Source organism: Filobasidium floriforme (genome assembly GCF_021052385.1).
Source record: "Filobasidium floriforme strain CBS 6241 chromosome Unknown HD553scaffold_15, whole genome shotgun sequence".
NCBI lineage: Eukaryota > Fungi > Basidiomycota > Tremellomycetes > Filobasidiales > Filobasidiaceae > Filobasidium > Filobasidium floriforme.
This window is the reverse complement of record NW_025763636.1, coordinates 169,175-195,789: the sequence shown is the minus strand read 5'-3', so window position 1 is coordinate 195,789 and position 26,615 is coordinate 169,175. Positions and strand designations below refer to the sequence as shown.

Genomic DNA, 26,615 nt, shown 5'->3' with positions numbered 1-26,615 from the left:
AGCGATTACGAGAGAGGCGATCGACCAGGGTCCCCCACGAGTCCATGCCCCCAGAAGCCTAGCTAGCCTAGCTAGGGCCTCTGCCGTTCCCGCGCGACGCCAGCGACAACACAACAACAAACCGCCCAGGGCCACCACCCCACCTCGTTCTCCCCCCCCATTCCATAACCTCCATCATCAACGTTCATTCCACTCGTCGCCTCGATCACCTCCCGAGCACATCCATCACATCTCACTCTCGTTCATATACTCTCACTTTACCTTCCGGGACCAGCTATCGACCACTTTTGGGGCGGGGGAATATCAACTTCTCTCGAGGCTTGCAACAAAAAGGGTAACTTTCAGCAATCAACAACGGCCTTGTTCTGATCATTCTTCGGATCGATAGGTGAGTGGCGAGCAACTGTCGAAGGAAAGAAGACGAAGGATGGTCGAGGAAAAGAGCTAGCTCTCATGGATGGCGAGAGCTGATTAATCGTCTTATCATTCCTCTACCGCCTATCCGGTTCTCATCAAAAACAAAACCTCATTCCGCCGACCTCCTATACCCACCTTTGGCTAATCTTCCACCTTTACACCTACCATCTACCAAGAACAACTAGTTCCGTCTTTCCTACACAATGAGAGAAGTCATCTCCGTACGTTTGGCCGGCTAGGAACAGGAATCTCTTCGGAGAAGAAGTGGCGTATGTAAGCTGACATTGTGTTATCGTTTCTCATCTGCTTTTATCGCGATCAACAGCTTCACGTTGGTCAAGCCGGTAAGCCAATCGATCACGCTGCCCTCCATTTCGCTTGCAGAGCTGTATATGCTGACTGAGCCTTTTGTCGTTGCGATTGATTAGGTGTCCAGATCGGTAACGCCTGCTGGGAACTTTACACCGTCGAGCACGGTCTGAGCGTGAGTCCCCGCCCTATCTTTCTTGCGTTGAGAACCAGTTCAGAAGTTAATGGATCGACATCTTTTCGATGGACCATGTAGCCCGATGGTCGACTGAACGATCCCTCGGGCAACCACGACGATGGTTTCTCCACCTTCTTCAGCGAGACCGGTGCCGGAAAGCACGTTCCGAGGTCGCTTTACGTGAGCATTGATTGTTCTTGGTACAGTGAGAGCGGGATTGAGCTCAACGATTCATCAACTCCCTCGCACAGGTCGACTTGGAGCCCAACGTCATTGACGAGGTCAGGACCGGAAAGTACAGGTCGTTGTTCCACCCCGAGACCCTCGTCAACGGCAAGGAAGACGCTGCCAACAACTACGCTCGAGGTCACTACACCATCGGAAAGGAGCTCATCGACAATGTCATGGACCGAGTTCGACGACTCGCCGACAACTGTTCCGGTCTCCAAGGATTCTTCGTCTTCCACTCGTTCGGAGGTGGTACCGGTTCCGGTTTCGGAAGTCTGTTGTTGGAGAGGTTGAGCACGGATTACGGAAAGAAGAGCAAGCTCGAGTTCTCCGTCTACCCCGCTCCCAAGATGTCCACCTCGGTCGTCGAGCCTTACAACTCGGTCTTGACCACCCACACCACTTTGGAACACTCGGACTGTTCGTTCATGGTCGACAACGAGGCGTGAGTAGGGGCGTCCGCCTGAGGCTACAAATGGAGCTCGGGCTGACTCGCGCTCCGAATGTGCGACCTTGTATTGCAGCATCTACGACATCTGCCGAAAGAACCTCGGAATCCAGTCTCCTGGATACACCAACTTGAACAGGTTGATCGCTCAGGTCGTCTCTTCCATCACCGCTTCGCTGCGATTCGATGGATCCCTGAACGTCGACTTGAACGAGTTCCAGACCAACTTGGTTCCGTGAGTCCAGTCACACGAACCGGATATCCGACAGAGGATTCGTGCTGATCGATCGATTGTGTGGGCTTCAGCTTCCCCCGAATCCATTTCCCCCTTGCTTCTTACGCTCCTATCATCGGTGCCGAGAAGGGTAAGCCAGTCTAGCTATACCGAGTAGTAAGCACAGCCAAGCTGACAGCATGACCACCCTTTTCAGCCTTCCACGAGTCCAACTCGGTCGCCGAGATGACCAACGCTTGTTTCGAGGCCTCGTCGCAGATGGTCAAGTGTGACCCTCGTCAGGGTAAATACATGGCCACCTGTCTGCTCTACCGAGGAGACTGTGTGCCCAGGGATGTCAACGCCGCCGTCGTCAACGTCAAGACCAAGAGGACCATCCAGTTCGTCGACTGGTGTCCTACCGGTTTCAAGCTCGGTATCTGCAACGAGCCTCCCGCGCTCGTCCCTGGTGGAGATCTCGCCAAGGTATCGCGATCGCTCTGCATGTTGTCCAACACTACTGCGTGAGTGATTCAGGCTTGAGTAACGGGGCGATCGACCAGAAGACTGATCTTCAATTTCGATGACGTCTTTCAGCATCGCTACCGCCTGGTCGCGTCTCGACCACAAGTTCGACTTGCTTTACTCCAAGCGTGCCTTCGTTCACTGGGTGAGTCACATTGCTGACACTTCTGCGATATCGCGTTTGCTAATTTGGCGCGACTTTGCTTGTGTAGTACGTCGGTGAGGGTATGGAGGAGGGTGAGATGTCCGAGGCCCGAGAGGACTTGGCTGCTCTGGAGAAGGTCAGTCGAACGCAATACCGCAAAGAGTCAGCATGGAACAAGATGCTAAACTGTATCAATCCTTTCCTTGTCACTATAGGATTACGAGGAGGTCGCTTTGGAGACCAACGACGGTGAAGAGGAGGCCGAGTACTAAGCGCGACACGATCATCTCAAAAGTCACCTCGATGCCGTTACGCCGACGTCGAGGTCGATACGAAACCCCGTCACGCCCCTAGTCACGAAATCTAAATCTACAAACCCCCCAACCCCCCTTCCCGCCGCCCGTTGTTCGTCTCTCTGGTCTCATATTCGTTTTCTCGGCTCTCTCGTTTTTTCCTCATTGTTCCGGTATTTATACTATTTCAAATCGTCATATCATATCCACCAGCGAGTGCCATCAGGTTGTCTGCTTCGAGAGTATCATCGTGTGGCTGTTCGAAACGATCGGAGTACAGAGCCACCACGCTACTTGATTGCGTTTCATGCTGTTCGACATGTCCCGAATTGGGTCCCTTCGTGAACCTTGCAATACTTCTACGTGCATATTTGTCACATTCGTGCTCTCGGGACACATCGGAAACGTTCATGCTGTCTAGAGATCTGCTCGACATGTACGTCGAGGTCGATATCCCCATCTAAATCGTCGACCACTATCTCCGACCGGATCCGAGTCCGCGAATTACGAGAGAATGGCGTTCTGTCTGTCAAGCGCGATGAAGTCAGGGAAAGGGAGCGACCGCGCTTTTACTTGTCTTTTTCATTCTTGCGCGCGCTCATGCTCGGCCTGCCAATCGCGCGAGCCCAGCCCAGCAGCACACGCCTCGACGATTCTGAAGGTCGAGCTCGAAATCAGACGAGAGCCATTACGGACCCCTCGACCCCCTGGCCCTTTTCCTCCTCGAAGTTCTTACCTAGACTCCAGCACTCACCGACCTTTCAGCAAAAGGTTAGATGGACTTTGCTCTCGAACGAAGATCATACACGAACCGGAACAGAATTGTTGACTCCAGGGGGAAACTCTCGACGTTTTTTTTCTTTGTTTTCTTTGACGCAAAACTCGATACGACCCGACTATACCGACAGATCAGCAAAGATGGCCCCCGTCGAGCGAAGCAGTGGGTATCTATTCTTCTTTGTCGTTAAGAGCGGTTGCGGGAGGTGTTGCAGGAAGGGATCTCTGGGCGAGCAGAAAGCCAAATGCGAACTCGCCGATGGAGCATCGCAATTGAACCACCTGCTATAAGATGGGGAAGAGGATAGTCTGGGGACAAGAAGGACGGGACGGCGACACCAGTACGATCTATAACCTTGCGGGAAATGCTGACCGTATGTTCCGATCCTGCTTCTCTAGACATGAGGTACGGTCACAACTCCGGTAGGCCCACCACCGTCATCCCCAGGGCCGCCAAGCCTTCCAACACCAAGGGAAAGCAGACGTACGTCTCATCATCTCATCAAGTCGAGCATGCACAATGTATGAGCTAACGGACCTACCGCCTTTGTCCTATACGCAGCGAGAAGAAGGTCTTCGTTAGGAACATCATCCGAGAGGTTGCCGGTTTCGCCCCTTACGAGAAGCGAATCATGGAGTTGTTGAGGAACTCCAAGGACAAGAAGGCCAGGAAGCTCACCAAGAAGAGGGTCAGCCAAAGTCGAGTCATCGTATCTCGACGTGCGTTGCTGACGTAGATGACGATACTCTTGATGTTGCAGCTCGGAACTCTCCTCCGATCCAAGCGAAAGCTCGAGGAATTGCAGGCCGTCATCCAGGAGCAGAGGCGTCAAGCCGGACACTAAACTCCTCGTCCTTCCGGCCCGTCACTTCCCCTCCTTCCTCTCTCTTACGCCTACCCTTCCTCCTCACCTTATCAATCAACACATTCGCCCTGTTCAACTTTGATGGAAAGATATGAAAAAACTATAAAAAATGAACGACGATTGGATTTCGAGCTTTACTATCTCCTACCTCTACCCGACATCCGACCCATCTTTCGACTCTTTCTCTATGGCGCTGCTTTGATCCGGACTTGTGGAAATACGGGGATGGCGGGGTGTCACCCCGCTATGACCCATCTAGAAGTTGAAGGATTACGGGCTGGGCTACACACGGGAAAGGGATAAAAAGAAAGACGTTCAGACGAACCGGATGCTGGGATGCCGGAGGATCGGACTACATGTGGACGATCGGAACTGGAGTTGGCACTTTTTTACGGATTTCTCTGTCATTCCTGACGGATGTTCCGGGTGATGTACGACTATACGCTTGGCAATGCAGTCCCATGCAGATGGATACATTTCGGCGATCTTCCTTTGGTTCTCGGATCTAGCTCGATGGGATTTGAGATGTGCTTGTTTAGGCCGACTCGGTAAAGGCGTTGGATCTACGACATCCAGGCCGCGCGAACTGATGATCAATTACAGTGTCTCGGGGAACCCGACGGGGACGATGGCTCGATTGTCTGCCCGAGTAATGTGTCACGACGCCTTCGGACCTGCGAATCTGGTCCGCTTCGTTCCGATGCTCAAGCTTCAGAGCCTGAAGAGTGTCGGGTGTGGTCGCAGCATCGAAAGCCACGACGGGCAAATTTAATCCTCAGCTTGGCCGTTCAGCATACAATTCCAAATGGCTGACAACAGAGGTTCTTTCGCTGCGATGCTGCACGTTGCGCTTTGGTGATCCGTATCTGACCCGCTGGCCACGTGTAAAAGTCGTAAAGCAGCCCGACATGTGCCGTTTCGAAGTCAACAGAGCTGCATCTACTACATATCTGTTTAACCCTTCTCTCCCTTCCGATTGGCTGGATTCAAGGAATGAGGATCAAGGCGACAGGCATCTTGTTGTCCTCGTTGGTAGTGATCGTCCTCCATGCAGGCTGAGGGACGTTGCGAGTTGGTGCGGCATGCCTGTTGTATCCTGAGAAAAAGTGTCTGAAGATGCAAGGCCAGGAGGTGCGTACATCAAGGATAACGGGCTTTCCCGTTTACTAACTTCCATTGTGAAACACAGGCTTGCAAGAATCGTATGTCCGCCACTATGATATGCACCTACCCACAGAATACATTCGATAAGAAAAGGTCAGTAGACTCATCTTGCAAGATCATCGTCGTCAGGACCCTTACCGTTTAAGCTCCATCATCATCACGCACTCATCATGCGGAGAAGGCAATGGTCCTGGTAGAGGAGGTGGTGGGGTCCCTGGTGGAGGAAGTGAGACGTCTCTCTCAAATCATCTACATACAACTTGTCATTGTCAGCAAAGGACCGTCGGGACGGCGGAGAGGAAGGTGGATCGACCGGAAGGAGCATGATCATGGTTGTTATGGTTGAATCAGAGGTCATCCCCTGATTTGGCACTTGACAACGTTCGGTGCGTTGATCTTTATGCGAGCTGGATCTGTCTGGTGGAATTGAAACCATCATGCATCATGAGCTATGGCCTGTGTAAACATGTAGCACGTAGCATGTCGGTGCGACCGGTGAGAGCTCCTGATGCCTGATGAAGCTTCCTGCCTGCTATTTAGCGCCGAATGGTTTGTTTACTTTGTCCGGGCCTCCGAGCAGCGAGCAGCTAGCTTGCATGCTGAATCATTCCATCATCTATCTATGTACCTTCATCTGCTTTGCTCTGGCTTTCCTTGAAACCTCCAGGGCCCTCGTACGACATCCCAGCATCGAATCAATCTATCAATCGCTCGTTGGACAGAACCTCGATATGGCCTACCCTTTTCTGAGCCAGGCCTTCGCGGGGCCTGTCAGCGGTCCGTCCGCGATTGACCTATCGAACGAGGTCGATGATCTGCTGGATGACGACGAGCTGGCGAATCAGGAGGCAAGTCTTTTGAAAACAAATTCTACATCCCGACAAGAGACCTAACGATTAAATTCGCAGGCGGGTTACACTTCCCGTGACAACATCCTCTTCTGTATCGATGGATCAATGGCGATGCAACGACCTCTTCCGGATTCCACGTCGGAAGAAAGCGAGACCAATGAGGACAACACGGATGCCGAAGGAAGGTCTCTAGATACAACAGGAAAGGGAAAAAGCCCGCTTCATATTGCGTTGGAGAGTGTTCTGGGAGTAATGAGGGGAAAGATCTTAAGCGGTCCAAACGACTATATCGGGGTCCTGATCTACAATATCGCTGTGAGTACCTTTACTCGATCGAGAGCGATGAGTCAGCTGAGGAAAGTCCTGCGAGATCGGTAGAGGAAGCAACTTGACACTCCTCAAGAAGAACAGGGAGGAACGATCTTGGATACCCGGCAACATGGCATGATCCTGTACCTCCCGCTTCGACAGATCGGAGCTGACGAGATCAAGACGCTCAACCAGTTCATGGAAGGTTAGTCGTTGGCGAGTGCCGTCAAAGACAATTCATAGCTAATCAAGATTTCGATGAAGAGGCCAACCTTGAACTTGCGGCACAAGATGCGGATGAAGAGACAAGAGAACAGCCGAGCGTGATATCCGAGATGTTTCCGCCCGCTCAATCTGGAGAAGAGGTCGATATTGCCGACGCATTTGAGGGGTGTCTTCATGCGTTTAGGGATGCGTGAGTGTAACCGACTTCCGTGCTACGACAATTGCTGATGAAAATATCGTCGCAGTGGTGCCAAGCTCCCGGGAAACAAGCGAATCTTCCTGGTCACGAACAACGACCATCCGGATCGGATCCCTACTCAGATCACGTCGTCTGCGTCGAATCGGATAGATACTCGTGGTCCGGCCAGAACGAGATATATGGTACGTTTGTGCTGCCTCTTCAATCTGCCTGCACTGCTTGACGTTGCATCTCGAACTTGACAGGACCTGCTTTCGTTGGGAGTGATGATCGATCCTTTCTTCATCAGCGCAACCGAGGAAGCTTTCGACGACGAGTTTTACTGGAACGTGAGTTTGATGATGGTCTCTCCCTTTTTCAATCCATACCAATCTGATCATATGGCTCGCAGGATATCCTGAATCGAGCGACTGAGACGGAAGATGCGAGCCAAGACGACCCGACGAACCTCCCAACGCTGAAGGTCGGGAGCGGGGATGGATTGATGAAATTGAGAGAATTGCTGCAAGAACAGGTCTTTCGAACGAGCTCAAAGCGTGTGCTGTTTAACGTCCCACTGCGGTTCGGAGGAAAAGATGGAGATATTATGATTAGCGTCAACGGGTTAGTCCTCTTATGTCCCGGCTTGGTTGCTATTGTCGACTGACCAGGTGTTCTACTACTTTGAAGGTATTCGATCATCGCCGCGACTAAGAAACCTACTACTAGATTGTATGACCTCTCCGGCCGACAACCTGTAGAAGCGAAAAGCCGCACTCTTTACACTTCGACGGTACGTAGCTGTTAGAAGCGATTGTTATCAATTAGCTCAACACTCCGATCGTACAGGCTACTGGAGATCGACTTGATACCAATGAGATCGGGTTTGCCTACAATTTTGGGAAATCGGACGCTCCTACGACACTGGTAAACCCACCTTGGCAACAACGCATGAAAGACTACTACGAGGAACACGGGGAGCCTGAACAGGAAGACGGGGGGGACGACACTGAAGATGAGGAGGATGAGACATCCCCTGCTGGTAAAAGCAATGTTGAGCACAAGATTCAGACTCGTGTAAGACAAACCCGGGACAGCTTCATTGTAGCCAGAGGAGGCTCACCCTTCTGATGATAGGTCGCTTTGACGGCTAGGGATATCAAGGAGTACAAGACATTGGGCTTGGATCCGCGTAAGTAGAGCTTAGATTCATACTTTGATCTTCTAGGCTCACGACGGCATGGCTACCCAGAGATCAAGATCGTTGGCTTTATGGACCCGAAGAATGTGCGCTTCGAGCTCAATGTCAAGAACTCCATATTCATCTACCCCGATGAGAGGGTGAGTCTACAATGGTTTCGGTGTCTCATCAAACGATGCTGAGGACATGGTACGTGCACAGACGTTCTCGGGAAGTACTCGAACCTTCGCAGCTCTCCTTGCTGCTTGTTTATCGCGGAACAAATGTGCGCTTGCATTCGCCTTCACGCGAAGGACCTCGACGCCCTACTACGCTGCTATGATTCCTCAGGTCAGTCGCCGAATATCATCATGGCTGAGCATCAGGTTACCAATGTGCTTGTTGCGAGACAGGCCGAACAAGCGGAGACTGGAGCTCCGCCTGGCTTCCACATGGTCCCTCTGCCGTTCGCGGACGATCTCAGGGCCCGACGAGAAAAGATCCCCAAGACCATGCAGATCTGTAAGTGTATCTCAAGCCAAATGTGAGATTCTGGGCATGGGACTGACGATCTTTGTAAACAGGTACGCCAGAGCAGGTCGACGCGATGGGCAATATCCTCAAGAAACTCCGTTTGAAACAGTCGACCTATGAGCCTCGCGCTTATCCGAACCCCGGTAAGGTGCTATGCGGTGAAATGATTGGATTGAGCCCTGACTTCGCACATCTCAGGCCTCAACTACTTCTTTGGGCAGCTGCAAGCACTCGCTTTCGAGGAGGAGTTCAAGCCGGAAAAGATGTATGATAAAACGAAACCCTTGTTGGACGGAATGCACGCGGTAAGAGCGCGAGAGCGGCATCGCTTAGGACTAGCAGGATACTAATGCGCCTGCACGTATAGCACGGGGGCGAGGCTATGAGAGCTTACAACCACCAGTTGGATCTCGATGAGCGTGCCATGGCTCCCCCGACGAAATCAGAAACCACCAAGATGAAACGCACAAAAGCAGAAGAAGAATTACCTGACGTGACCGATGCATATATGGAAGAAAGTTGGCGTACAGGGAACATGAGCAAGGTGCGCACACGATGTTAAACCCCCCGAAGAACAGCATGCTGAAATCAATTTGTGACGCAGATGACGGTTCCCTATCTCAAGGGATTCGCGAAAAGGGTTGGCATCGAGCCAGAAGGCAAGGCATTGAAGGGCGATTGGATACGATTAATCTCTGTAAGCTTGGGAACTTTGCATCTCTCTCTCTCAGAGCACTAACATCGCGATTAATTACGTCCAGGCGCACTTCGAATCGGCTGCCGAAGATGTGAAACCCGCCAAGAAACAGAGGCTGAAATGATTCCCCCCCCTCTAGTGGCTGAACGATCTGTACACTCCTCAGCCTTCCAGCTGTGCTCCCCATTCTCTAAAGATGTCAGTAGCAGTCAGTAGATCCTACTTGGTATTCCGACCTCGATAGGAATCTTCGATAGCAGCGTGATATTACGTGGTCAAACCCATGACCTTCTCTTATGAATCACCTTCTCTTATGAATCAAAACCCACACGTACTAGTATGTGCGTAACAATCGAGTACGCCATCAGAAGTTGGGGGCGATACTCATTACTATGGAACTGGTGGGCGTTCGAGGAGACCCAATTACGTGAGAATCAAATCGTATACGAGTCCAGGATCAACATTTCGCCAGCCGAACGGATCTTCACTGCCAGAGACTTGAACGTTACACATCAATCGATCAATCGATAGTCGGAGCGCATCAGGCGCGCGCGATCGATCACAACAAGGTGCCAAGGGCGACGCGACCTGGCTCGTCGACCTCCGCTCATCGAGAGCGATCAAGGGTATCCAGATCCAGCACTGGGTTCTACGTGGCTACATAGAGCTCGGACCGGTTGTCACAGTACATCGGTCTCCCATCGGATCCTTCCCACCACCTCGGGCATCGGCTGAACTCCCTCTTCCACCGCTCGATCCGGACAAACTAGTGATCGGGTCGGGACCAACCCTTTCTCCCGTCCCGCGATTAACGATTCAGCTGCCATCGATCCTATTCATCCGAGTCTGGAGGCATATTTCGATAACCGCCTGTTCATATATACCCTTGGCACCGGACGAGGTCTCGCAGAAGTCCAGACTTTGATCAACAGGAAACTTCTGGTTCGCAATCATGTTACCGTCACTATCGATCCCGGCTCTGGCAAGACCTGCCACCCCACCTCGTTCACCACACATCGAGAACCCGGTCACCTCATCCTTCCCTTTCCTCAGCAACAAAGAGTACATGGCCTCCCTCGGCGGTACCTCCGCGGCAGGTAATGGCCCTATATCTAGCACAGGATCGACATTCTCCACCTCGTCATCGGTAGAAGGGGCAGCGAGAGCGGCAGTGGAAGCTCCGTTCCATGCGGGACCTACCAACCCGTATTCACCGGCACTGAGAGCGAGGGCGAGCAGGAATATACGGCCGACGAGGAGGGACGTCTTGCTCTGCGGGTTGACGCTGGTATTCGCGTGGTTACTGTTCGGTGGTGGTGGGAGAGACGGCGGGTCATTGTCAGATACGAGGGACGCGTACCGTTCAGAAGCTGGACGTTCACAAGACGATATCGACGGAGGTTACTCCCAGTCATCTCGCCAAAAATACCACGACGACGATGATCACCCGGATGGACCGGGATACTTGTCACGGCTCGGAAAGTGGGGAAGCTTCGTTCCCGGTCTAGGCGGATTGTTGGGCTCAAAGGGGACGACGAGGGGGCATGGACAGGGTGATTTCGGGATAGAGACGATCTGCGAGGTAGGCTCGGGAGGAACCGTCAAGATTCATGGGTATAGTGATAGCGTGGCCAAGGTGAGTCCGCACTTGTCCTAGTTCTGGTTGATACCGACGACTGATCAAAATCGACTTGATCCCTTCTGGACTCCATCCCTTCGCCCGCCTATAGCACCCAATCATCACCGCTCAAGTGGACACGGTCGATGCCGACGGCGACCTGTTCGACGAATCTGACGCGCCCGGGTTGACCAGGCTCGCCGCGCATCAACCAGGATGGACGATCTTTGAGAACCTGTATCTGAGCGGGGGAACGCTATGGGTCGTCACGTATGTCCAGTCTTCTCGCCGAACTGCTTACGGTGCCGTATTCTTAGGCTGATGAGCGATCGTATCCCTGGGTTATTCTGCAGTGACGACCCGTCGGTTTACCCAGAGATGAGATTAATGACCTCGACAGGCTTACCGGCCAACGGAGATCCTGGCAACGAAGCAGCGAGAGAACCCAAGGGGGACGAGTTGATGTTCATCACACCTGGACAGGCTAGGAAGAAATGGGGAGATAGGGTGTGGGAGATGGAGGGTGTCACGTGGCTATTCAACGACGGGCAGTGTGAGTCGGTGGGGGATCAACTAGTTTGCAAACACGCTCGCTAATTGATCGATGGTGCTTGGTGTTCGCCGCAGTCATCGACCATTATTACCACTTTGCAGCCGAGCTCTTGTTGGGAGTATGGCGGACATATGCTTCTCTCGGTCGAGCGTTCGGACCGGATGGTACGACCACTCTACCTGCGCCTGCTCGAGCGTGGTTCATCCGCCACACCGAACAGACCTGGCGAGACAAGCCCCGTTTCAACTCTGCCATTCTGTGGTCGGCCTTTCCCTCGATGTCGGTGCTTTACCAGGACGACTGGGCAGATATCAAACGGAGCACGAGTTCGGGACTTGAGAAGGCCTATATCTTCCCCCGTGCCATCCTCGCCGACCGGTCGGCCGCCTTTAGGGGTCAACACACGGCCAGCACGAGCAGGACCGTGGCCAGTGCCATGCAGGTTGGGGATCCAGGTCCGTGGTGGTGGGAACCCGTCAGACGTCAAGTCTTGCGTTTTGCAGGTGTTCAAGAGGACGTCCTCGACATCTCCCTCGAAGGGTACGGAGCGGTAGATCCGGCGAAATTATCGGTGGACCCGGACCTCGTCAAGGAGCTCACCCCGCCTGCCAGAGAGCCGTTGTCCAGCTTGAAGGAGATGGGCAAGCAGCCCCTCGTTACCTACATCAGCCGACAGAGCAGTCGGAGGAGGTTGACGCCGGAGAGCCACAAGGACTTGGTCAAGGCGTTGGAAGCGCATTCAAAGGCGAACGGGTGGGAACTCATGGTGGTTGAGGCTGAGAAATTGAGCAAGGAGGAACAGTTGCAGCTGGCAGCGAGGACAACAGTGAGTGGTGCTCGAGGATTGCGACACGGGAGCGGCGCTGACGTCGTGAGAGGTGTCTCAGATCATGCTCGGTGTACATGGCAACGGTCTTACGCATCTCTTGTGGATGCCAGCGACACCACGAAGCGCGGTAATCGAGATGTTCGTCAAGGGCGGATTCGCCCGGGATTGTGAGTCTCGTCGGCTCATCGCTAAGATCTGGCTCAGACCGCTGACGCTGACGACAATACCAATCCCACTGCAGACCAATGGACTGCGCAAAACTTGGGCATACGCCATTTCGCCGTCCGGCACGACGAGTATTCGACGTCGCCCAACGAGCCCAAGGTGGATTACCCGGAAGGATTCCAGGGCACAGGAATCACCGTCAAGGGGGAAGTGGTCGCTCAGCTCATCGACGATCGATTGGCAGGCAAGCTATGAGGGGAAGACGGGCATCAGTAATATGAGAGGAGCTGGAGACAGGATGGTTGATTCGATGACGAGGCTCGGCTGGATGACTGGACTGGACGCGCAGGTTCTTTTCCTTTTTCCATATTCATCGGGGTTCATAATGGCAGGACAGGGTAGAGGTCGTCGATACTGAGCCGTTTTCCTATTTTGGGTATCGGATGACATCGTCTCCGACGATCGATCAGCGGAACAATTGCGAGCTGAGAAGCGTGGGTATATATCCACTCTACTGTATTTGTATATGTTGCAAAAGGACGAAGTGGAGAATCATATCATCTCGTCAAAAGTGCATGATGGGTGTGTCGGTCTGACGCGTGAGAAAGCGATTTCCCTTTCGGTAAGATCGCGCGCCAGCAGCGAGTGACGGGTCGATATGGGTATCGAGGTATGGATTATGAACGAGGTGGTCGAGGTTTGCTAATTCCATGCAAGTCCTAGAGGAGCCGCCGTCAACTTCGATCTTTTAAGGAGGGACAGTCAATCAGATACACATTTTCTCGGCGGAAACCCCCAACTCGCTGCCTAATTGAAAGCAGCGGCGATTTACGCGTGTCCGCAGAGCTCGACCATCGATCGAAAGCCGACCACTCTCTTCGAGTCAACTATCAAATCTACATCACACCGTCGATCCATTCGAGGGTCAGTTCAGCTCTCTGACCTCGTTCCATATCAAGCTGTGGGAACTCGTGGCTGATTGGTGGTGACATCGCGTAGACGCGTAGACGTGTGTAGCGGAACGTACGCCAACCGGACCCCACAACCTCGATCAACCATTACCTTCCTTACCTCTTTCATCGGCCACCACATCTCATGAGACGCTTGCACCGTCCTCTTCAGTATCAGCCGAACTATACCAACACCATCATTTCCATTACCGATCCAAGCAACAACATCAACGAGAACATCACTCGAACAGCTCTCGGTTCAAAGGAACCTCCACTGTACCAACGCAGACGATCGACCTCCGCAACGAGGAAGGAGACCGAACCATCGATATAGATATAGATGTTCTACAACGCGCCTTCGCCTTCTCCAGGCCTGGCGCACAAGATCTCGCACGATCCCATATCGTCCGGGAACAATCAGAGCAACGCCGCAGTGAACGGGTCGGGAGGAGGGGGACAGGGAGGGAACGGGTCTTCGGGAGTGGGGAATTCCTGGCAACGACATTCGAGCTATGGGAATCTCGGAGGACATGGCGGGCATGGAGGGCACGCCATTCCGCCTAGTCCCGCTGGTTTCGCAGGCATGCTGTCGAACGCTGGCGGGCTCGGTTCAGGAGCGGGCGGGAGCGGCATGGGAGGATACAATGCACTAGGAGGATCAGGAGCGGGAGGTGGTGCGAATGGAGGTGGACTCGGTGGCCATGCGGCAGCAGCGGGTATCTTTGGAGGACATGGCGGAGGTGGTCATTCGTCTGGGATGGGCGTACATGGACACCACGGCCTTCCAGGTCACAGTCAGGGAAGTCACGGTCAACATCCTAGCTTTTCTTTGGGCTCGAACGGGCTGGGAGGGCATGGACTGCCCTCGTCCGGAGGATTGCATGGACCCGGAGGAAGCTCTGTCGGACTGGGAAGCGTCAACGGGTCGGGTCTGGGAAGCATGAACAACGGACCAGGCGGGATGGGACACGGGATGGGTATGGGTGCGGGGATGGGAGGAGGATCGCACGGCCATTTCGGGATGGGAGGGTTGAATGCCAGTCCAGAGGTCTCGCGAGCAACAGCGAGTGGGCCATACTGGCAGCAACAGATGATGCGAGCCGAGGTAAGTCGGACGATTGGTTAGCGGTTGACGATCGAATTCGTTAAGCTCACAGTGTTCTCTTTCGTTCTAGGCATGTCGACAATCGTCAGCGGCACATCATCGAGCAAGAGCATCTGCCCTTGCCAGCCGCATGGTGAACAACAAGACGGCGGTGCCTATTCTCGACCCGAACAAGCCGGTCTCGGTCATCGGTCTGCACAAGAAGGGGTCGAGCATGAACATTTCCGCGGGTCAGGACGATTCGAACGGGAGCGATCCCACCGACAGTCCAACGTCGCGACCGGCGCATCCGACATCGACGACCGCACCGGTGATCCAGTCGCAAGCTGCTAGTGAACCATGGACCGGGATCGACTTGGGAGGTATCAGACTTAAGGTCTTAGCACCTTCGTTGTTTGCCTTTTCGCATGTCACAACTCTGTACATCAATCACAACCAGCTCACCACCTTGTCGCCGGCGATCAGCAACCTCTCCCACCTCACACACCTGGACGCTACTGGAAACTTGTTAACATCGATCCCGCCCGAGCTCGGTTTAATCGCCTCGCTCAAGGAACTCTTGCTTTTCGACAACCAGCTCTCTGACCTACCTCTCGAGCTCGGGACGCTGCATCAGCTCGAATTTTTGGGGATCGAGGGTAACCCGATCTCAGACAACATTCGACATGCGATGGCGGAAAAAGGGACGACCGGGCTCATCCAGTACTTCCGAGATAACTGTCCCCCTCCAGCACCGCCGCCGGCACGAAAGTGGGAGATGGTCGAGGACGATCATGATACTGTAGATGGACAGACCGAACACGGCGCCGAGACGTTCAGCCTGATGTCTTACAACATCTTGGCTGATCGGTACGCACCGCAAACCATGTACGGATACACCCCGAGCTGGGCTTTGGACTGGTCTTACCGAAAAGATGCCATCCTCGCCGAGATCACCGACGTGGCTTTGGATGTCATCTGCTTGCAGGTGAGCGCCAAAATGACGCTCCTCACAAAGATTCGCCTGACTGATCGTTTCCATTACCTCTTTGCAGGAAGTCGAAGACGAGGTGTTCCAGGAATTCCTTCAGCCGCGATTGGCCGAGCTTGGCTATGAAGGCGTCTTCAGTCAGAAGACGCGAGCGAGGACCATGAGTAAGGAGGAGAGGAGGCATGTTGATGGCTGCGCTACGTTCTGGAAAGCCTCAAAGTGAGTTCGGGGAGGAGATCCAGGCTCTCGAGAGTCGCGCAGTTGCTCATGGTCTACCATGTCATCATCACAGATACCAACTCATCGAACAGCACGTGATCGAGTTCAACCGACTCGCGCTTTCCAAGGCCGACATGCGAACGGACGACATGTTCAACCGAGTCATGCCGTTTGACAACATTTCGAGCGTCTGCCTGTTGGAGTCACGCGCGACCGACTCGCGCCTGGTCATGGTGAACGCTCACATTCACTGGGACCCTACATACCGAGACGTCAAGCTCGTGCAAGTCGCGATGTTGGTCGACGAGGTCGACAAGATTGCATCGCAATTCGCCCGTCTGCCGCCCAAATACCAGTCGCCTGACGACAACAAACCCCCTCCTCCCAACTACCGGGATGGGACCGATATTCCTACCATTATCTGCGGAGATTTCAACTCGAGCCCTCATTCTGCGGTCTACGACTTTTTCTCTCGAGGACAAGTTCCTGCGGGGCACGAGGACTTTATGAGCCACGAATACGGACACTACACTACGAGAGGATTGAGTCACAGGCTCGGTTTCCGAAGCGCGTACGTGTCCATCGGAGAGTTGCCGTTGACCAATCACACGCCTGGATTCGCGGGCGCCATCGACTACATCTGGTTCTCTCAGGCCAACTTGAGCGTAACGAGCCTTTTGGGAGAGATCGACAAGGAATATATCAGCAAGGTCGTCGGGTTCCCCAACGCCCACTTCCCATCAGAGTGAGTTGTTCTTGCTGGCGTAAAGTCGTAACAGGTACTAAAACCTGTCTTTTCGTTTTCCCTCTAGTCACATTCCCATCGCAACGACTTTCCGAGTCAAACCACCGCAATCAAACGTCAATGGTCAGCATCGATACCGATGACCGGTGACGCGGGGAATCCGCCAGGTTTCGGATACCCCTTCGTAAGAACACAAAACCTTGTTACGACCCCCAAGACCCCTCGGCACCATCGAACTCGCATCATCCGCCGTAGCCGAGCTGTATTACCATTCATCACCAACCTTCGACGCAAGGACAATTCCTCTCCTATTCCCTTCCTTCTCTCTTCCGATATCGCCGACATTGTATGGCATGAAAGGCAACACTGGCGCGACTCGTCTGTTCGGATCGCTGGTTCCTTTGGCGATGGCTACACCAATCTCCCTCTCCATCTCGTACGGAACCTCACCTTGTAATACCACCAATAATCATGTTATTTTATTTCTTTGCCACGTACATGCTGTCCGAGATCCGGGGAGGGGAGTTAAAGCCAGAAAGAGACCCGTCGGCCTGATCTGATGCCAGGCTTGAGCACTCGCTGCCGCTGAGACTTCGACAGGTAGCGCTAGAACCCATATCGTCGGATTCAAGACAAAATATCGTCATGCACAATCACCCTCGAGCTGCCAATGAAAAAGACCTTCTTCTTGGATGATATGAATCATTGCCCTTTGGACGTCCAAGCTGTCTTGGATCGGATCCATGGAAGATCCTGTCGCGCTCTGACTTTTCCTGGCGCCTGCGGACGTAAAGGCGGAGATTATTGTGCTGGGGCAGCGGTGTGATTGATTGATGGGAGAGAAGCAGGAGGCTGAGAGAAAGCTGAGCGAGGAGGCGGGGAAGCTAGGCAAGGAAGACCGGCACAGTATTTCAACAGAGAGGCAGCAAGATGGCGAAAAGAAGGGGAGAGAGGCATTGGAGAAGAAGCTATAGGACACCAAGGGGAAGAGGCCGATGATATGACCAGGGCTCGAGCCTTTGCAGGGACAATGGGCGATGCTTATTCTCACCGGGCGCGGCGTTCCAGCGAAGGCATTCTTCTGACGGTGTCTGAGTCGCGATCTCACTATCCTTGTGTTACCAAGGGGTCGATGGATGGATCCACAGAATGGGTTACCGCCTTGAAGTGTGAGTCTAAGTACTTTTCTGATTCAAGTACCTGTTGATTCCCTAATGGTAGCGTGATCACTCACTCTTGGCATGTCTCCCTGTCGTCAGGCGGACGCAACCTTTCCCATCGGGACTGCCATCACAGAGGACTGCGGAAGTCCGCAATAACATGCTCATACATACTGCTGAGTGTGGCATGTCAATACGACGAGTGACAATGAGAGGCAATCTCGATTCGGATGTAGTCCCGGCCACCGACCGCGATGGGGAACCGATGCGTGAAGCTGGAAAAGTTGCTCTGATGGATACCCGAGCGTTTTCGACCTGGGTCGTGTATATTATATACAAGTAATCATCGACGAGCTATTGGATCTCTCCCCTTGCAGCCGAACAGGTCCAACCACAAATCTGATCCGAAATCTAGCGCCTCCCCGCCCACCTCTTAAGCATACCTGCACTACTCCCCACCCGTCCCTTCCGCCTCTTCAAGCTTGACGGCCTTTTCCATCTCTCTCAATACGTACGCATCGATGCCATATGGCAAGATGGTGGCCCCGTCGTGCGTCAAGAGACGGTGCATAGGTTGAGGTTCGTACGTCTCTGGCAGGGCCTGCAGTATGATGTAATACGATCGAGAGGTGGAGCGCGAGTGAGTGGATAATGGTTGACAAGAGAAAACAAAAGGTTGGGATGAGATCAGTATCGACCGAGAATCTCATACGCAGAAAGGTCGGGAAGACTTGTGGACCTACTTTACCGGCTCGTACGTAGATGGAAGCGATGATGTCCTCTGGTTCCGGGATCCGACCGGAAGGAGGGAGGTTTCGTTCGTCTACGATTGGGCCAGACACCGGATCGTGAATGGGGACGTAAGAGGTTTCGACCATAAGAACCCAGCGCGATCCACGACGATCAGTATCGAACTTAGAAGAGAAGAAACAGCAGGAGAGCACGATGTCTATGTTAGGTGGAAACGAGAGCTCACCGGAGATGTGCATGAACCCGTCTGATCCTCTCGTGGTCGCTTCCACTTCGACCGTCTGTGCTGCTCCTGTCTCGATGGCCTTTTTTATTGATTGATGGAGGAAAGTCCTGATGGTTCGAAGGTGGGAATCAAGCCGGCAGTTGAGCGGAGTTGAGGAGAGGAAGATGTAAATATTGACGTGAGATGCGGAACAGACAGACAGACTGAACAGACAACAGACTCACCTAAATTCGCCATTCTCCTTGAAATCCCCTACCCCGGCCGAAGCGTCATTAGGTAGCCATCCGATCACCCCTTTTGAATTCGTCACCTTTGGTGGCCTTTCGAGGTAAGAGAGCGCTATCCGACGTCCGTCTGCTAGGTGGTGAAAGTAGAGGTGAGGGTGCGAGTCGTCCTTTGTCACCGGGGTTGAGTAGGCTCGAACGATGAGCCGGGCGGGGGAGCTTGTACTTGAGCGAGTCGTCGTTCGGGTGAGCAGGCGTGTAAGAGTCATTGTTACCATCGTCTTGGGATTTGTATAGGTGACTATGTGATTCTACTCTGCAATATAAACTGCTCTAGCTACTCTTCAGCACATCAGGAAACTACGACGACCTGATGATACGAGATCTGACGAATACTCGACGAAGGTGCGCGATCGATCGACCGAAATCACGTGATCAATCATTCTGCCTCGTCGGGCGAGTCGGGCGGGCCGGGCTCACCCGAGGGAGGGCGTTACCCCGCGTTGACCACCTCCTCCACGTTAGTTTACCCCTATTTCTCATCAAACAACCTCGCAACTTCCCCTATTAAGACACGCAATCACTTCCTGCAACTCACAACCTCTACTCATCCATCGCATCATAATGCACCTTAATCCCCCCATAGTACCCACAAGCGCTATCGCTACCATGACATCCGCAACCCTCCTCACCCAGGAAGGACAGGCTCCTCGTAAAGTCTGGCTGGACTGCGATCCGGGCCACGACGATGCTATCGCGCTCTTGCTCGCCCTCTACCTCGACCAGATTCAGCTCGTTGGGATCAGCTCGGTGGGTTTAAGGTGTACCCGTCTTCTGCTTGATGTTGTTGTTGCGTGCTGATAGATTCGCTATGATCGTTTCTAGGTGAATGGGAACGCTCCATTAGTATACACGCACGCCAACGCCGCACAACTGTTGGCTCTCTACCGGGCACCTAAAGATCTGCCCTTACATCGAGGCCTGTGAGTCCAGGAATCGAGACTTCGGCCGTAGAGCGAGCGGTGAACTGACGATGCCTTTCTATCTGCTCTTTCCAGTGCGAAACCGCTCAAGAAAGAGGTAAGTCACCCATTCCACGTTCCCCGGCTTTGTGGAGCCCCGACTCTAGGCTGTCACAACCATATCCACAATCATGTCTCATAATCAACATACGCTGACCACCTCGACTCTCTTGACCTCTCCTCAACTATCACAGTACATCCACCCTCCAGTCAGCATCCACGGTCATTCCGGCCTCGATGGAGTCCTCCACATGCCCCCACTGGCACACCCTTCCGTCCGACATTGGTACGACCAGTTCGAACCCTCAACAGACTCTTCCGACCTTGACAAGAACGAACCTCAGACCAAGGAGGGTGACGGGACGGCCGTCCCTGCACTTATCGCCTACTTGGAAAACTCCGTACCTGAAGGAGAAAAGATCACCGTGGTCATAACCGGTCCTTGTACCAATATTGCCGCTGTGCGGCACCTCCGCCCTCAACTGTTTGATACGAAAGTCGACAAGGTGGTCATCATGGGCGGAGCGTTCGATATCCCTCAATGGACCCCGTACGCCGAGTTCAATATTGCCGTAGACCCGGATGCGTTGGACGAGTTGTTGAAGAGTAGGAACGTCGGGGTCGTGTTGGTCCCGCTGAACGTGACGCACAAGGCGATCTTTGATAGGAAGACACATGCGAGGTTGTTGGATCCGTGAGTCCAAGTCCTGCGACCCTCGATGGCTGTAGGAGAGTTGCCTTTGTGAGCATTGGAGCTGACCTTCTGAACGTCGGGAATGATTCCAAACAGCTCGGTGACGGATCTGAAAGAGGGGGACGAGCTACCCAAACCGGTCTCGCAGTTGAGAGAATCCTTGAGCACGATGTTGACCTTTTTCGTGAGTCCTCCGTAATGATGCGGAGCTTGATTTCGAAGAAATCCTCACAGCGAGATCGAGCTATGGACTGATAAGGCTTTGATGATAATCTTTCCTTTTGTAGCGTGACGCATATGCGAACCAGTTTGGGTTCACGACCGGTAAGCGCAAATGCCCTGACCCCGCACGAAAGACTCAGCTGATGAGTTTCTGCTTCGCAGGTCCTCCCCTGCACGACGCCTTGACAATCATCCACCTCACCCATCCTCACCTCTTGAAAGGCCGTCGAGGCAAACTCACCGTGGAAATCTCTAAAACGGAAAAAGACGGGGAGACCTCCTTTTCGCCATCTTCGGAGGAAAAGTTCTCCAATCTAGATTTGGACTCGGGCGAAAAGGCCGTAGAGAGCCTCGTACTGGAAGACCTGGACGTCGAGGCGTTCTTCGAGGTCTTTTTGGAGGTTGTCGAGCGGGCCGACGAGGTCGTGGCCAAGGTGGAGATGTAAGGCCGCATCAGGGTGCGAGACATGCAAAGCAGAAGAAACACGACAAGCAAATCAGCATGAAGAAGAAGAGCCCAGTGGGAATAATCGGTTGTATACCCAAAAAAGAAAAGAGAAGACGAAAGGGACAGCAGAGCTTTTGGGGCTTGCGAGTCGGGCCACAGCTTCCTTTTAGCATTATGCATATCTAAGAGATGGAATCTACCACATCCGTATTGCCTAAGTAAGGTCACAACCAGAGCATGCGTCATTGTACCTATACTTGCTCAAAGTTGATGATAGGGAGGTGATCAAGAGCTCAGGATTACCTCAATGGTGGAGTCAAGCGTTTGGGCTGCAGTGGGGAGACGGCGGTAAGGATCGACAGCGCCACTCGGTCACTGAACTTCAAAAGCAGGTATATGCTCTTGGTTACCAGGTCTTTTGGGACGATATGAGACGGCGTGCAGAGTTCCCCTCCTATACCACTTTAGAAGGTCAGCCTTCATCTCCATAAACTTGGCGCTGAATGCGTGCTGATCCCAGCCCTCAAGAAGGCACCTACCTCAAAGAAGTGTTCAAGGCCGTAATGGTGGGAGCACGCTCTCTACAGTGGACCAACATTTCCATCAACTCAGTGTCAGTTGAAGGATGTAGTCGGGGTTTGACGCGACACGCATATCAAGATTACCCTGATCGTCGGATCATCTATGCCTCGATGCCGCATAGCTTCATCTGACTTGCGCCCGCATCTGGCCCGGTTCGACATTGAATGCTGTGGTTGAATTATCTTTTTGTGGACTACATCGACCTGTCTTACATCAACGTCTCAGAATACCAGTATAGGCTTATCGTCCATCATCGCTTACGTCTTTGTGGACACCTTCCTTATCGACAAAATCGATCACACACATCCTTGGATCGCAATCACTCATCATCTCGTTACGCATCATCAATTCCAATTTCCGGTCAGCTTGTTTCGAATGCATTTACCATGGCGATAGCTCCTGCTCCGCCTTCTATTCAAATCGATCGCAAGAGTTTATTGTGAAAGGAAATGTATCACCCTGTTGCAACGGGAAGGCTGGATCCGGGCTAAAGTGGTTTATATGCTCTCAGGATCGGGGAAGAGATGCTTTGATAGTTACACAACTCGACTTCGATCCCCGCCCTTCCAGGATGCATGCGTATATACAACTATAGGTGATTGTTCCTCAGAACAGATTTTTGACGTCGCTCTCAGCGAACGGTTTCATGCAAGTGATGCATTTTCGGTTCCTGTTTGTTAGTCGAGCGGTAATACACTCGTCACAGAAGGCTAACAAGAGTAACGACGTCAACAACGAGATTCTTGCAAGAATACAAAGCCGGGACTCACTATGTAGGCATGGGGCCAGAATTTTGGTCTTGAAGCGTAGATGACACGCTGTGCATCGCAAGATGCCCTGTTAGACGAACAGACGTCAGTTTACTGCCTTTAGCTGATGTTAATGAGCGCTACTCACAAACAACATGTCCCTCTCCTTTTGCAAGGCGACCTCGCCAACCGAAACGCCCTTGCCCTGCGTGCTCTTTAGCATCGACTGACTCTGCTTGAGCTTGTGCTTGGTCTCCTCGATCTCGGTCTTCAGTGAGCGGTTCTCTGCTTGTGCTTGCTTGAGCTCTTCTAATCGATCGCTGTTGATCTTCTCTCGTCCCTCGGCGCGATGTGACGATTCCTCTGCCTCAGACTTGTATCGTACAACGTCAGTCTCCAGCCGCTGCACCTGCTTCGAAGCGAGGAGATGTTTGTTCTTGAGGGCAATGATCTCTTTTTCTTGGCCAGCCTGCCAGCGGTGGGCTTTAGCGTGCCTCGGACGTCAAACGCTTCAAGAAACTGGACTCACCAGCTGTGAGCGCAGATCATCCTCGACCTTGCGAGATTTATCTAGCGCGACTCTCTGCGCTTCCAGGGTCTTCGTGATGGCTTGCTGCTGGTCTAACAAAGCAGCGGATTTTCGACATTCGGCAAAGTACTTGTGTTCCGCTTTGGCTTTCTGCGAGAAATATTAGTCAAGAGAAGCTTCTCGAAACGATATCAACTCGCACGTACTACAGTCATGGCTTCCAAGGCTTGATTTTCCAGTGACTTGAGGTCGTACACCTTTTTCGTCGCTGTCCGCTCCATCTGCTCGTAAGCTTTCGAGAGATTCTCCACCTCACTGTACAGCGTCATGGTCGCCTGGAGGATCCAAAACGTCAATACCAGTCGAAGACTGTCGCCCGGATCGCATAGAACTCACCGCCTCCCGCTCCTCCAGCATCCCGGCAAGCCTATCAATCTCTTTACTCTTCTCTGCCACCTGTTCGAGCAGTGTCGAGTTGGGTCCATTCTTAGCGGCCGCCTCCCGTTCCTGGTACATCCGCTTGTACTTTTCCGCCTCTTCCCTTGCCCTGCCCTCAGCCCGCATCAGGCCGGTTATATTAGGCGTATCTCGATCTCGCATATAACTCTTGATCTGCTCCTGCAGAGCGCGTTCACGATCGCCAGCCTCGCTGCGGAACGGTCGCTTCGATTATAAGCTGGGGGCAACGTCAGATGTCAGGAGCGCGAAACTTACGTGATCTTGTTCTCCAGCGACCGGACGTAATCCAGCTCTTGTCCGCTTTTTTCCAGCAAGAATCCGAGATAACTCTGCTCCCCAGCCTCAGCCGCGCTTCTACTTCGAAGCCGCTTCAACTCGGACTGCACGGCCTTGAGTCGTTCCTGCAAACTTTGGCGTCAGCCACGATTTCCTTGGGCTTATTCCCGGGTTCGATCCATCACTAACCTCGGCAGAGGCTACCATCTCATCCGTCTCCTTGATGCTATTGAAGACGACTTGTTTCTCTCCCTTCAACATGTCGTTTTCTTCTCGAATTGCATCTCGTTGACCTCTCAATCTGGCGATATCCGCATCCTTCGCTCGGATCAGTCGGTCGAGAGACTCAAACTTTTGGTTGTATGAGTACTACGATTATGACGAGGGGACATTCAGCTCGACCGAACTTCGATCTCCACGCTGAGCCTGAGTTGCTCACCTCCATGGCCGCCTTGAACCCCTCTTGATTTCCGACCAACTCGTCCGCCCTCTTCTCCGCAACCTCTCCCAACCTCTTGGCCTCATCCGCATCCGTCCTCTGTTCCTCGAACTCCGCTTTCAAGGCCTTGAACATGGCACTGGCAGTCACAGCGTCTTCGGTCGGATTCCAAGCGACCTCTTTGAGGAAATCCATCTCCGACTGTAATCGGGTCTTTTCTTCGCTCAGACGATCGATCTCGAGATCTTTGGATTTCAGGCGGGTCAAGAGATTCTCGTGGTCATTCGCGGCTGTCAGGATCTGACCGTTCGTCTCGGCGTGATGATTCCCGTTAGTCTACTCGCCGGGTGTTATCGGTGAGCGGAATTCGCTTGCCTACTGGAAGGTTGAGATGTGAACTCACCCCTGCTATCCGATCTTCCATAGCAGCCTTGTCGCCTTCCTCCTTCAATAATCTCTGCCCTTCACCCGAGCTCTCCCCTGTCGCACCCTCTCCCTTCTTTGCAATATCCTCCTCCTTAACCTCTCCTAACCGCGTGCCACGACCCTGCTCCCCCGCTGTCTCCTCGCCCCTTTGCACCCGTTCATATTCGAGCTTCCACCGATCACACTTGTGTTTCACCCCATCCAGCTCTAGCACGACGGATTCGTACTTCTGAACCAGCTCGTCCCGTTCTATACGGAGCGATTCTAGAGCAGATTCCAGGGTTGCGCTCAGGGAGAAATTCGTCAAGGTGGGTGTCGAGGTGGATGTAGGAAAGAGGCGAGATAGAAGGTTTTGTAAAGAAGGGAGACGGGATTCTAGTTGAGCTTGAAGCGTTGGGTCTTTCAGGGATTCTATTATAGATGCTACGATTCACCGAAACAGCGATTCATCAGTCAAATGACTTGGCATACTAACAATTGCTCTGAGCTTCAGAATACTCACGCAATTCGACCTCCCTCCCTTCATCAGCCCTACTGCTTCCTGCCGCAGCACCCTCCAAAAGCCTCATCACATCTCCCCATACTTTCTCGACGACGATCACCCCGCTCTGTAGGCCTTTCAATTGGTTCTCCAGTTCCTTGACCCGTTTTTGTGTTCGGAAAGTATGGCGCTTCGAGGAGAGGAGGGAGAGATAGATGGCTTCTTTGCGGTATTGCTAGGAGTTGCCGAAAGGTTGTCAACACATCAAAATCCCATTTAATTCCAAGTCAGGAGTCAGCACGACTCGCGATTCATAACGCTCGGAAGAACAAGTATGATTTGACCCACCTCGAGGTTGGCAGGATCTCCTACATATTCCGGCTCTCGTTCCTCCTCTTCTTCCTCCCGCATACTATAACTCCTCGCCCGTTCCCCCATTCTCCCCATCGACCCCGATCCAGAGCCGGATACCGAGCTGGCACCTATCCGGCCATCCTGAGAATTCGTATGCTCGACCTTGACCCGTTTAGCCGGTCTTGAAGAGGGTCCACCGGGTGCGAGGTGGTAAGGCGAGGAGGAAGACGAGGCTGAAGCGTTTGTAGTGATATGTTGCGCGAAGGAGGAAGAAGCTGAGGTCGAGCTCGGACCAAGGGGTGATGAGCCGTGGCTCATGTGGATGATTTCGCTTTACCTAGCGATAATACGCAGGATAGGGAGGTGAGAAGAGATGAGGTGGGCGTGGGTGTAAATGATGATGTGTAGTTGTTGTGTTGAGCATTCACATCTAGAGATCCAGAGAGAGCGCGAGGAGACGCTCGGACGCGGCAACGGGCGGCATGCAATTCCACGAGGGAATAAGAGATTTGAGAGGCTGCTCGTTTGTCCGTTGGTGTGCACTTCATCAGATCATCAGATGCATAAGCCCCCTCTCACCGGAGGTCTTCTTGCGACTTTGTGACCATATCGACGAGGTCAGCATTTGGGGAATAGGTCTGGCCTCATTGAATTGACAAGCGTGAGACGAAAAGTACCACTTGCATCGCTCATAAACGGATCCGCGGTACAGCTTGCGGCGGATTCTCCTCGTCTGGTAACATCGAACAATGCGGATCGCTGGTATGATAGTGCCGAAATTATTTATCAGTACATCCTCAAACGTGCAGAATGCTGTGGCTGGAGATCAATTCGGAGGGCTTCGTAATTTGTCGCTGGGCATAACTCCAATTTCCAAGGACG

General features: G+C 53.0%; 8 protein-coding genes across 8 annotated transcripts; 6 read left to right on the top strand and 2 right to left on the bottom strand.

Moving 5' to 3' along the window:
• Positions 1 to 620: 620 nt before the first annotated feature.
• Positions 621 to 2,736, top strand: HD553DRAFT_329162 (Tubulin/FtsZ, GTPase domain-containing protein; the record flags this gene model as incomplete). The annotated part of the gene is made up of 11 exons (XM_046181910.1): positions 621 to 638; positions 743 to 761; positions 846 to 901; positions 983 to 1,084; positions 1,156 to 1,577; positions 1,657 to 1,815; positions 1,887 to 1,945; positions 2,012 to 2,318; positions 2,392 to 2,464; positions 2,532 to 2,600; positions 2,680 to 2,736. 11 exons carry the CDS (start codon positions 621 to 623, stop codon positions 2,734 to 2,736), a joined length of 1,341 nt encoding a protein of 446 aa, XP_046035371.1.
• Positions 2,737 to 3,935: 1,199 nt separating this feature from the next.
• Positions 3,936 to 4,379, top strand: HD553DRAFT_274091 (ribosomal protein L36e; the record flags this gene model as incomplete). The annotated part of the gene is made up of 3 exons (XM_046177851.1): positions 3,936 to 4,018; positions 4,097 to 4,223; positions 4,296 to 4,379. The coding sequence occupies 3 exons, from the start codon at positions 3,936 to 3,938 to the stop codon at positions 4,377 to 4,379; spliced, it is 294 nt and encodes a 97-aa protein (XP_046035370.1).
• A 1,805-nt stretch (positions 4,380 to 6,184) lies between these two features.
• Positions 6,185 to 9,770, top strand: HD553DRAFT_60392 (SPOC like C-terminal domain-containing protein). Its single transcript, XM_046184349.1, has 18 exons — positions 6,185 to 6,412; positions 6,473 to 6,730; positions 6,794 to 6,929; positions 6,989 to 7,139; positions 7,195 to 7,330; positions 7,394 to 7,477; positions 7,540 to 7,751; positions 7,818 to 7,920; positions 7,977 to 8,204; positions 8,265 to 8,319; positions 8,380 to 8,468; positions 8,530 to 8,658; positions 8,721 to 8,829; positions 8,892 to 8,984; positions 9,040 to 9,146; positions 9,209 to 9,385; positions 9,446 to 9,538; positions 9,603 to 9,770. The coding sequence occupies exons 1-18, from the start codon at positions 6,296 to 6,298 to the stop codon at positions 9,660 to 9,662; spliced, it is 2,337 nt and encodes a 778-aa protein (XP_046035369.1). The 5' UTR covers positions 6,185 to 6,295; the 3' UTR covers positions 9,663 to 9,770.
• Positions 9,771 to 10,111: 341 nt separating this feature from the next.
• Positions 10,112 to 13,391, top strand: HD553DRAFT_297637 (uncharacterized protein). The gene is made up of 6 exons (XM_046178553.1): positions 10,112 to 11,174; positions 11,269 to 11,426; positions 11,510 to 11,709; positions 11,784 to 12,535; positions 12,597 to 12,705; positions 12,780 to 13,391. The coding sequence occupies exons 1-6, from the start codon at positions 10,491 to 10,493 to the stop codon at positions 12,956 to 12,958; spliced, it is 2,082 nt and encodes a 693-aa protein (XP_046035368.1). The 5' UTR covers positions 10,112 to 10,490; the 3' UTR covers positions 12,959 to 13,391.
• A 1,283-nt stretch (positions 13,392 to 14,674) lies between these two features.
• Positions 14,675 to 16,835, top strand: HD553DRAFT_274068 (Endonuclease/exonuclease/phosphatase; the record flags this gene model as incomplete). The annotated part of the gene is made up of 5 exons (XM_046177848.1): positions 14,675 to 14,758; positions 14,829 to 15,725; positions 15,793 to 15,947; positions 16,021 to 16,692; positions 16,760 to 16,835. 5 exons carry the CDS (start codon positions 14,675 to 14,677, stop codon positions 16,833 to 16,835), a joined length of 1,884 nt encoding a protein of 627 aa, XP_046035367.1.
• Positions 16,836 to 18,125: 1,290 nt separating this feature from the next.
• On the bottom strand, positions 18,126 to 19,375 carry HD553DRAFT_313756 (uncharacterized protein). The gene is made up of 4 exons (XM_046180269.1): positions 19,053 to 19,375; positions 18,829 to 18,935; positions 18,596 to 18,675; positions 18,126 to 18,453 (listed from the first exon to the last, which is right to left on the bottom strand). The coding sequence occupies exons 1-4, from the start codon at positions 19,328 to 19,330 to the stop codon at positions 18,301 to 18,303; spliced, it is 618 nt and encodes a 205-aa protein (XP_046035366.1). The 5' UTR covers positions 19,331 to 19,375; the 3' UTR covers positions 18,126 to 18,300.
• Positions 19,376 to 19,721: 346 nt separating this feature from the next.
• HD553DRAFT_343345 (uridine nucleosidase) lies at positions 19,722 to 21,436 on the top strand (the record flags this gene model as incomplete). The annotated part of the gene is made up of 7 exons (XM_046182866.1): positions 19,722 to 19,862; positions 19,938 to 20,035; positions 20,111 to 20,132; positions 20,269 to 20,768; positions 20,865 to 20,952; positions 21,056 to 21,092; positions 21,153 to 21,436. 7 exons carry the CDS (start codon positions 19,722 to 19,724, stop codon positions 21,434 to 21,436), a joined length of 1,170 nt encoding a protein of 389 aa, XP_046035365.1.
• A 1,030-nt stretch (positions 21,437 to 22,466) lies between these two features.
• HD553DRAFT_313746 (uncharacterized protein) lies at positions 22,467 to 26,352 on the bottom strand. The gene is made up of 12 exons (XM_046180268.1): positions 25,728 to 26,352; positions 25,401 to 25,614; positions 24,876 to 25,321; positions 24,473 to 24,808; positions 24,223 to 24,402; positions 24,013 to 24,158; positions 23,695 to 23,947; positions 23,505 to 23,633; positions 23,299 to 23,448; positions 22,918 to 23,238; positions 22,791 to 22,857; positions 22,467 to 22,730 (listed from the first exon to the last, which is right to left on the bottom strand). The coding sequence occupies exons 1-12, from the start codon at positions 26,049 to 26,051 to the stop codon at positions 22,627 to 22,629; spliced, it is 2,670 nt and encodes an 889-aa protein (XP_046035364.1). The 5' UTR covers positions 26,052 to 26,352; the 3' UTR covers positions 22,467 to 22,626.
• Positions 26,353 to 26,615: the final 263 nt, after the last annotated feature.

What these genes read in the sequence shown, in the direction of transcription:
- HD553DRAFT_60392 (XM_046184349.1), top strand. Translation starts at nt 6,296, where the DNA reads ATGGCCTACCCTTTTCTGAGCCAGGCCTTCGCGGGGCCTGTCAGCGGT. An exon ending in CTTCATGCGTTTAGGGATGC is followed by an intron (nt 7,140 to 7,194) that starts GTGAGTGTAACC and finishes ATATCGTCGCAG; the next exon opens with TGGTGCCAAGCTCCCGGGAA. An exon ending in CCCCAAGACCATGCAGATCT is followed by an intron (nt 8,830 to 8,891) that starts GTAAGTGTATCT and finishes CTTTGTAAACAG; the next exon opens with GTACGCCAGAGCAGGTCGAC.
- HD553DRAFT_297637 (XM_046178553.1), top strand. Translation starts at nt 10,491, where the DNA reads ATGTTACCGTCACTATCGATCCCGGCTCTGGCAAGACCTGCCACCCCA. An exon ending in GGAACGCTATGGGTCGTCAC is followed by an intron (nt 11,427 to 11,509) that starts GTATGTCCAGTC and finishes GTTATTCTGCAG; the next exon opens with TGACGACCCGTCGGTTTACC. An exon ending in GCTATTCAACGACGGGCAGT is followed by an intron (nt 11,710 to 11,783) that starts GTGAGTCGGTGG and finishes TGTTCGCCGCAG; the next exon opens with TCATCGACCATTATTACCAC.
- HD553DRAFT_313756 (XM_046180269.1), bottom strand. Translation starts at nt 19,330, where the DNA reads ATGGTAACAATGACTCTTACACGCCTGCTCACCCGAACGACGACTCGC. An exon ending in AAGGAGAATGGCGAATTTAG is followed by an intron (nt 18,936 to 19,052) that starts GTGAGTCTGTTG and finishes TCGAACCATCAG; the next exon opens with GACTTTCCTCCATCAATCAA. An exon ending in CGGGTTCATGCACATCTCCG is followed by an intron (nt 18,676 to 18,828) that starts GTGAGCTCTCGT and finishes GCCCAATCGTAG; the next exon opens with ACGAACGAAACCTCCCTCCT.
- HD553DRAFT_313746 (XM_046180268.1), bottom strand. Translation starts at nt 26,051, where the DNA reads ATGAGCCACGGCTCATCACCCCTTGGTCCGAGCTCGACCTCAGCTTCT. An exon ending in AGGGAGGGAGGTCGAATTGC is followed by an intron (nt 25,322 to 25,400) that starts GTGAGTATTCTG and finishes GGTGAATCGTAG; the next exon opens with CATCTATAATAGAATCCCTG. An exon ending in AGGAGAGGGACATGTTGTTT is followed by an intron (nt 22,858 to 22,917) that starts GTGAGTAGCGCT and finishes TTCGTCTAACAG; the next exon opens with GGCATCTTGCGATGCACAGC.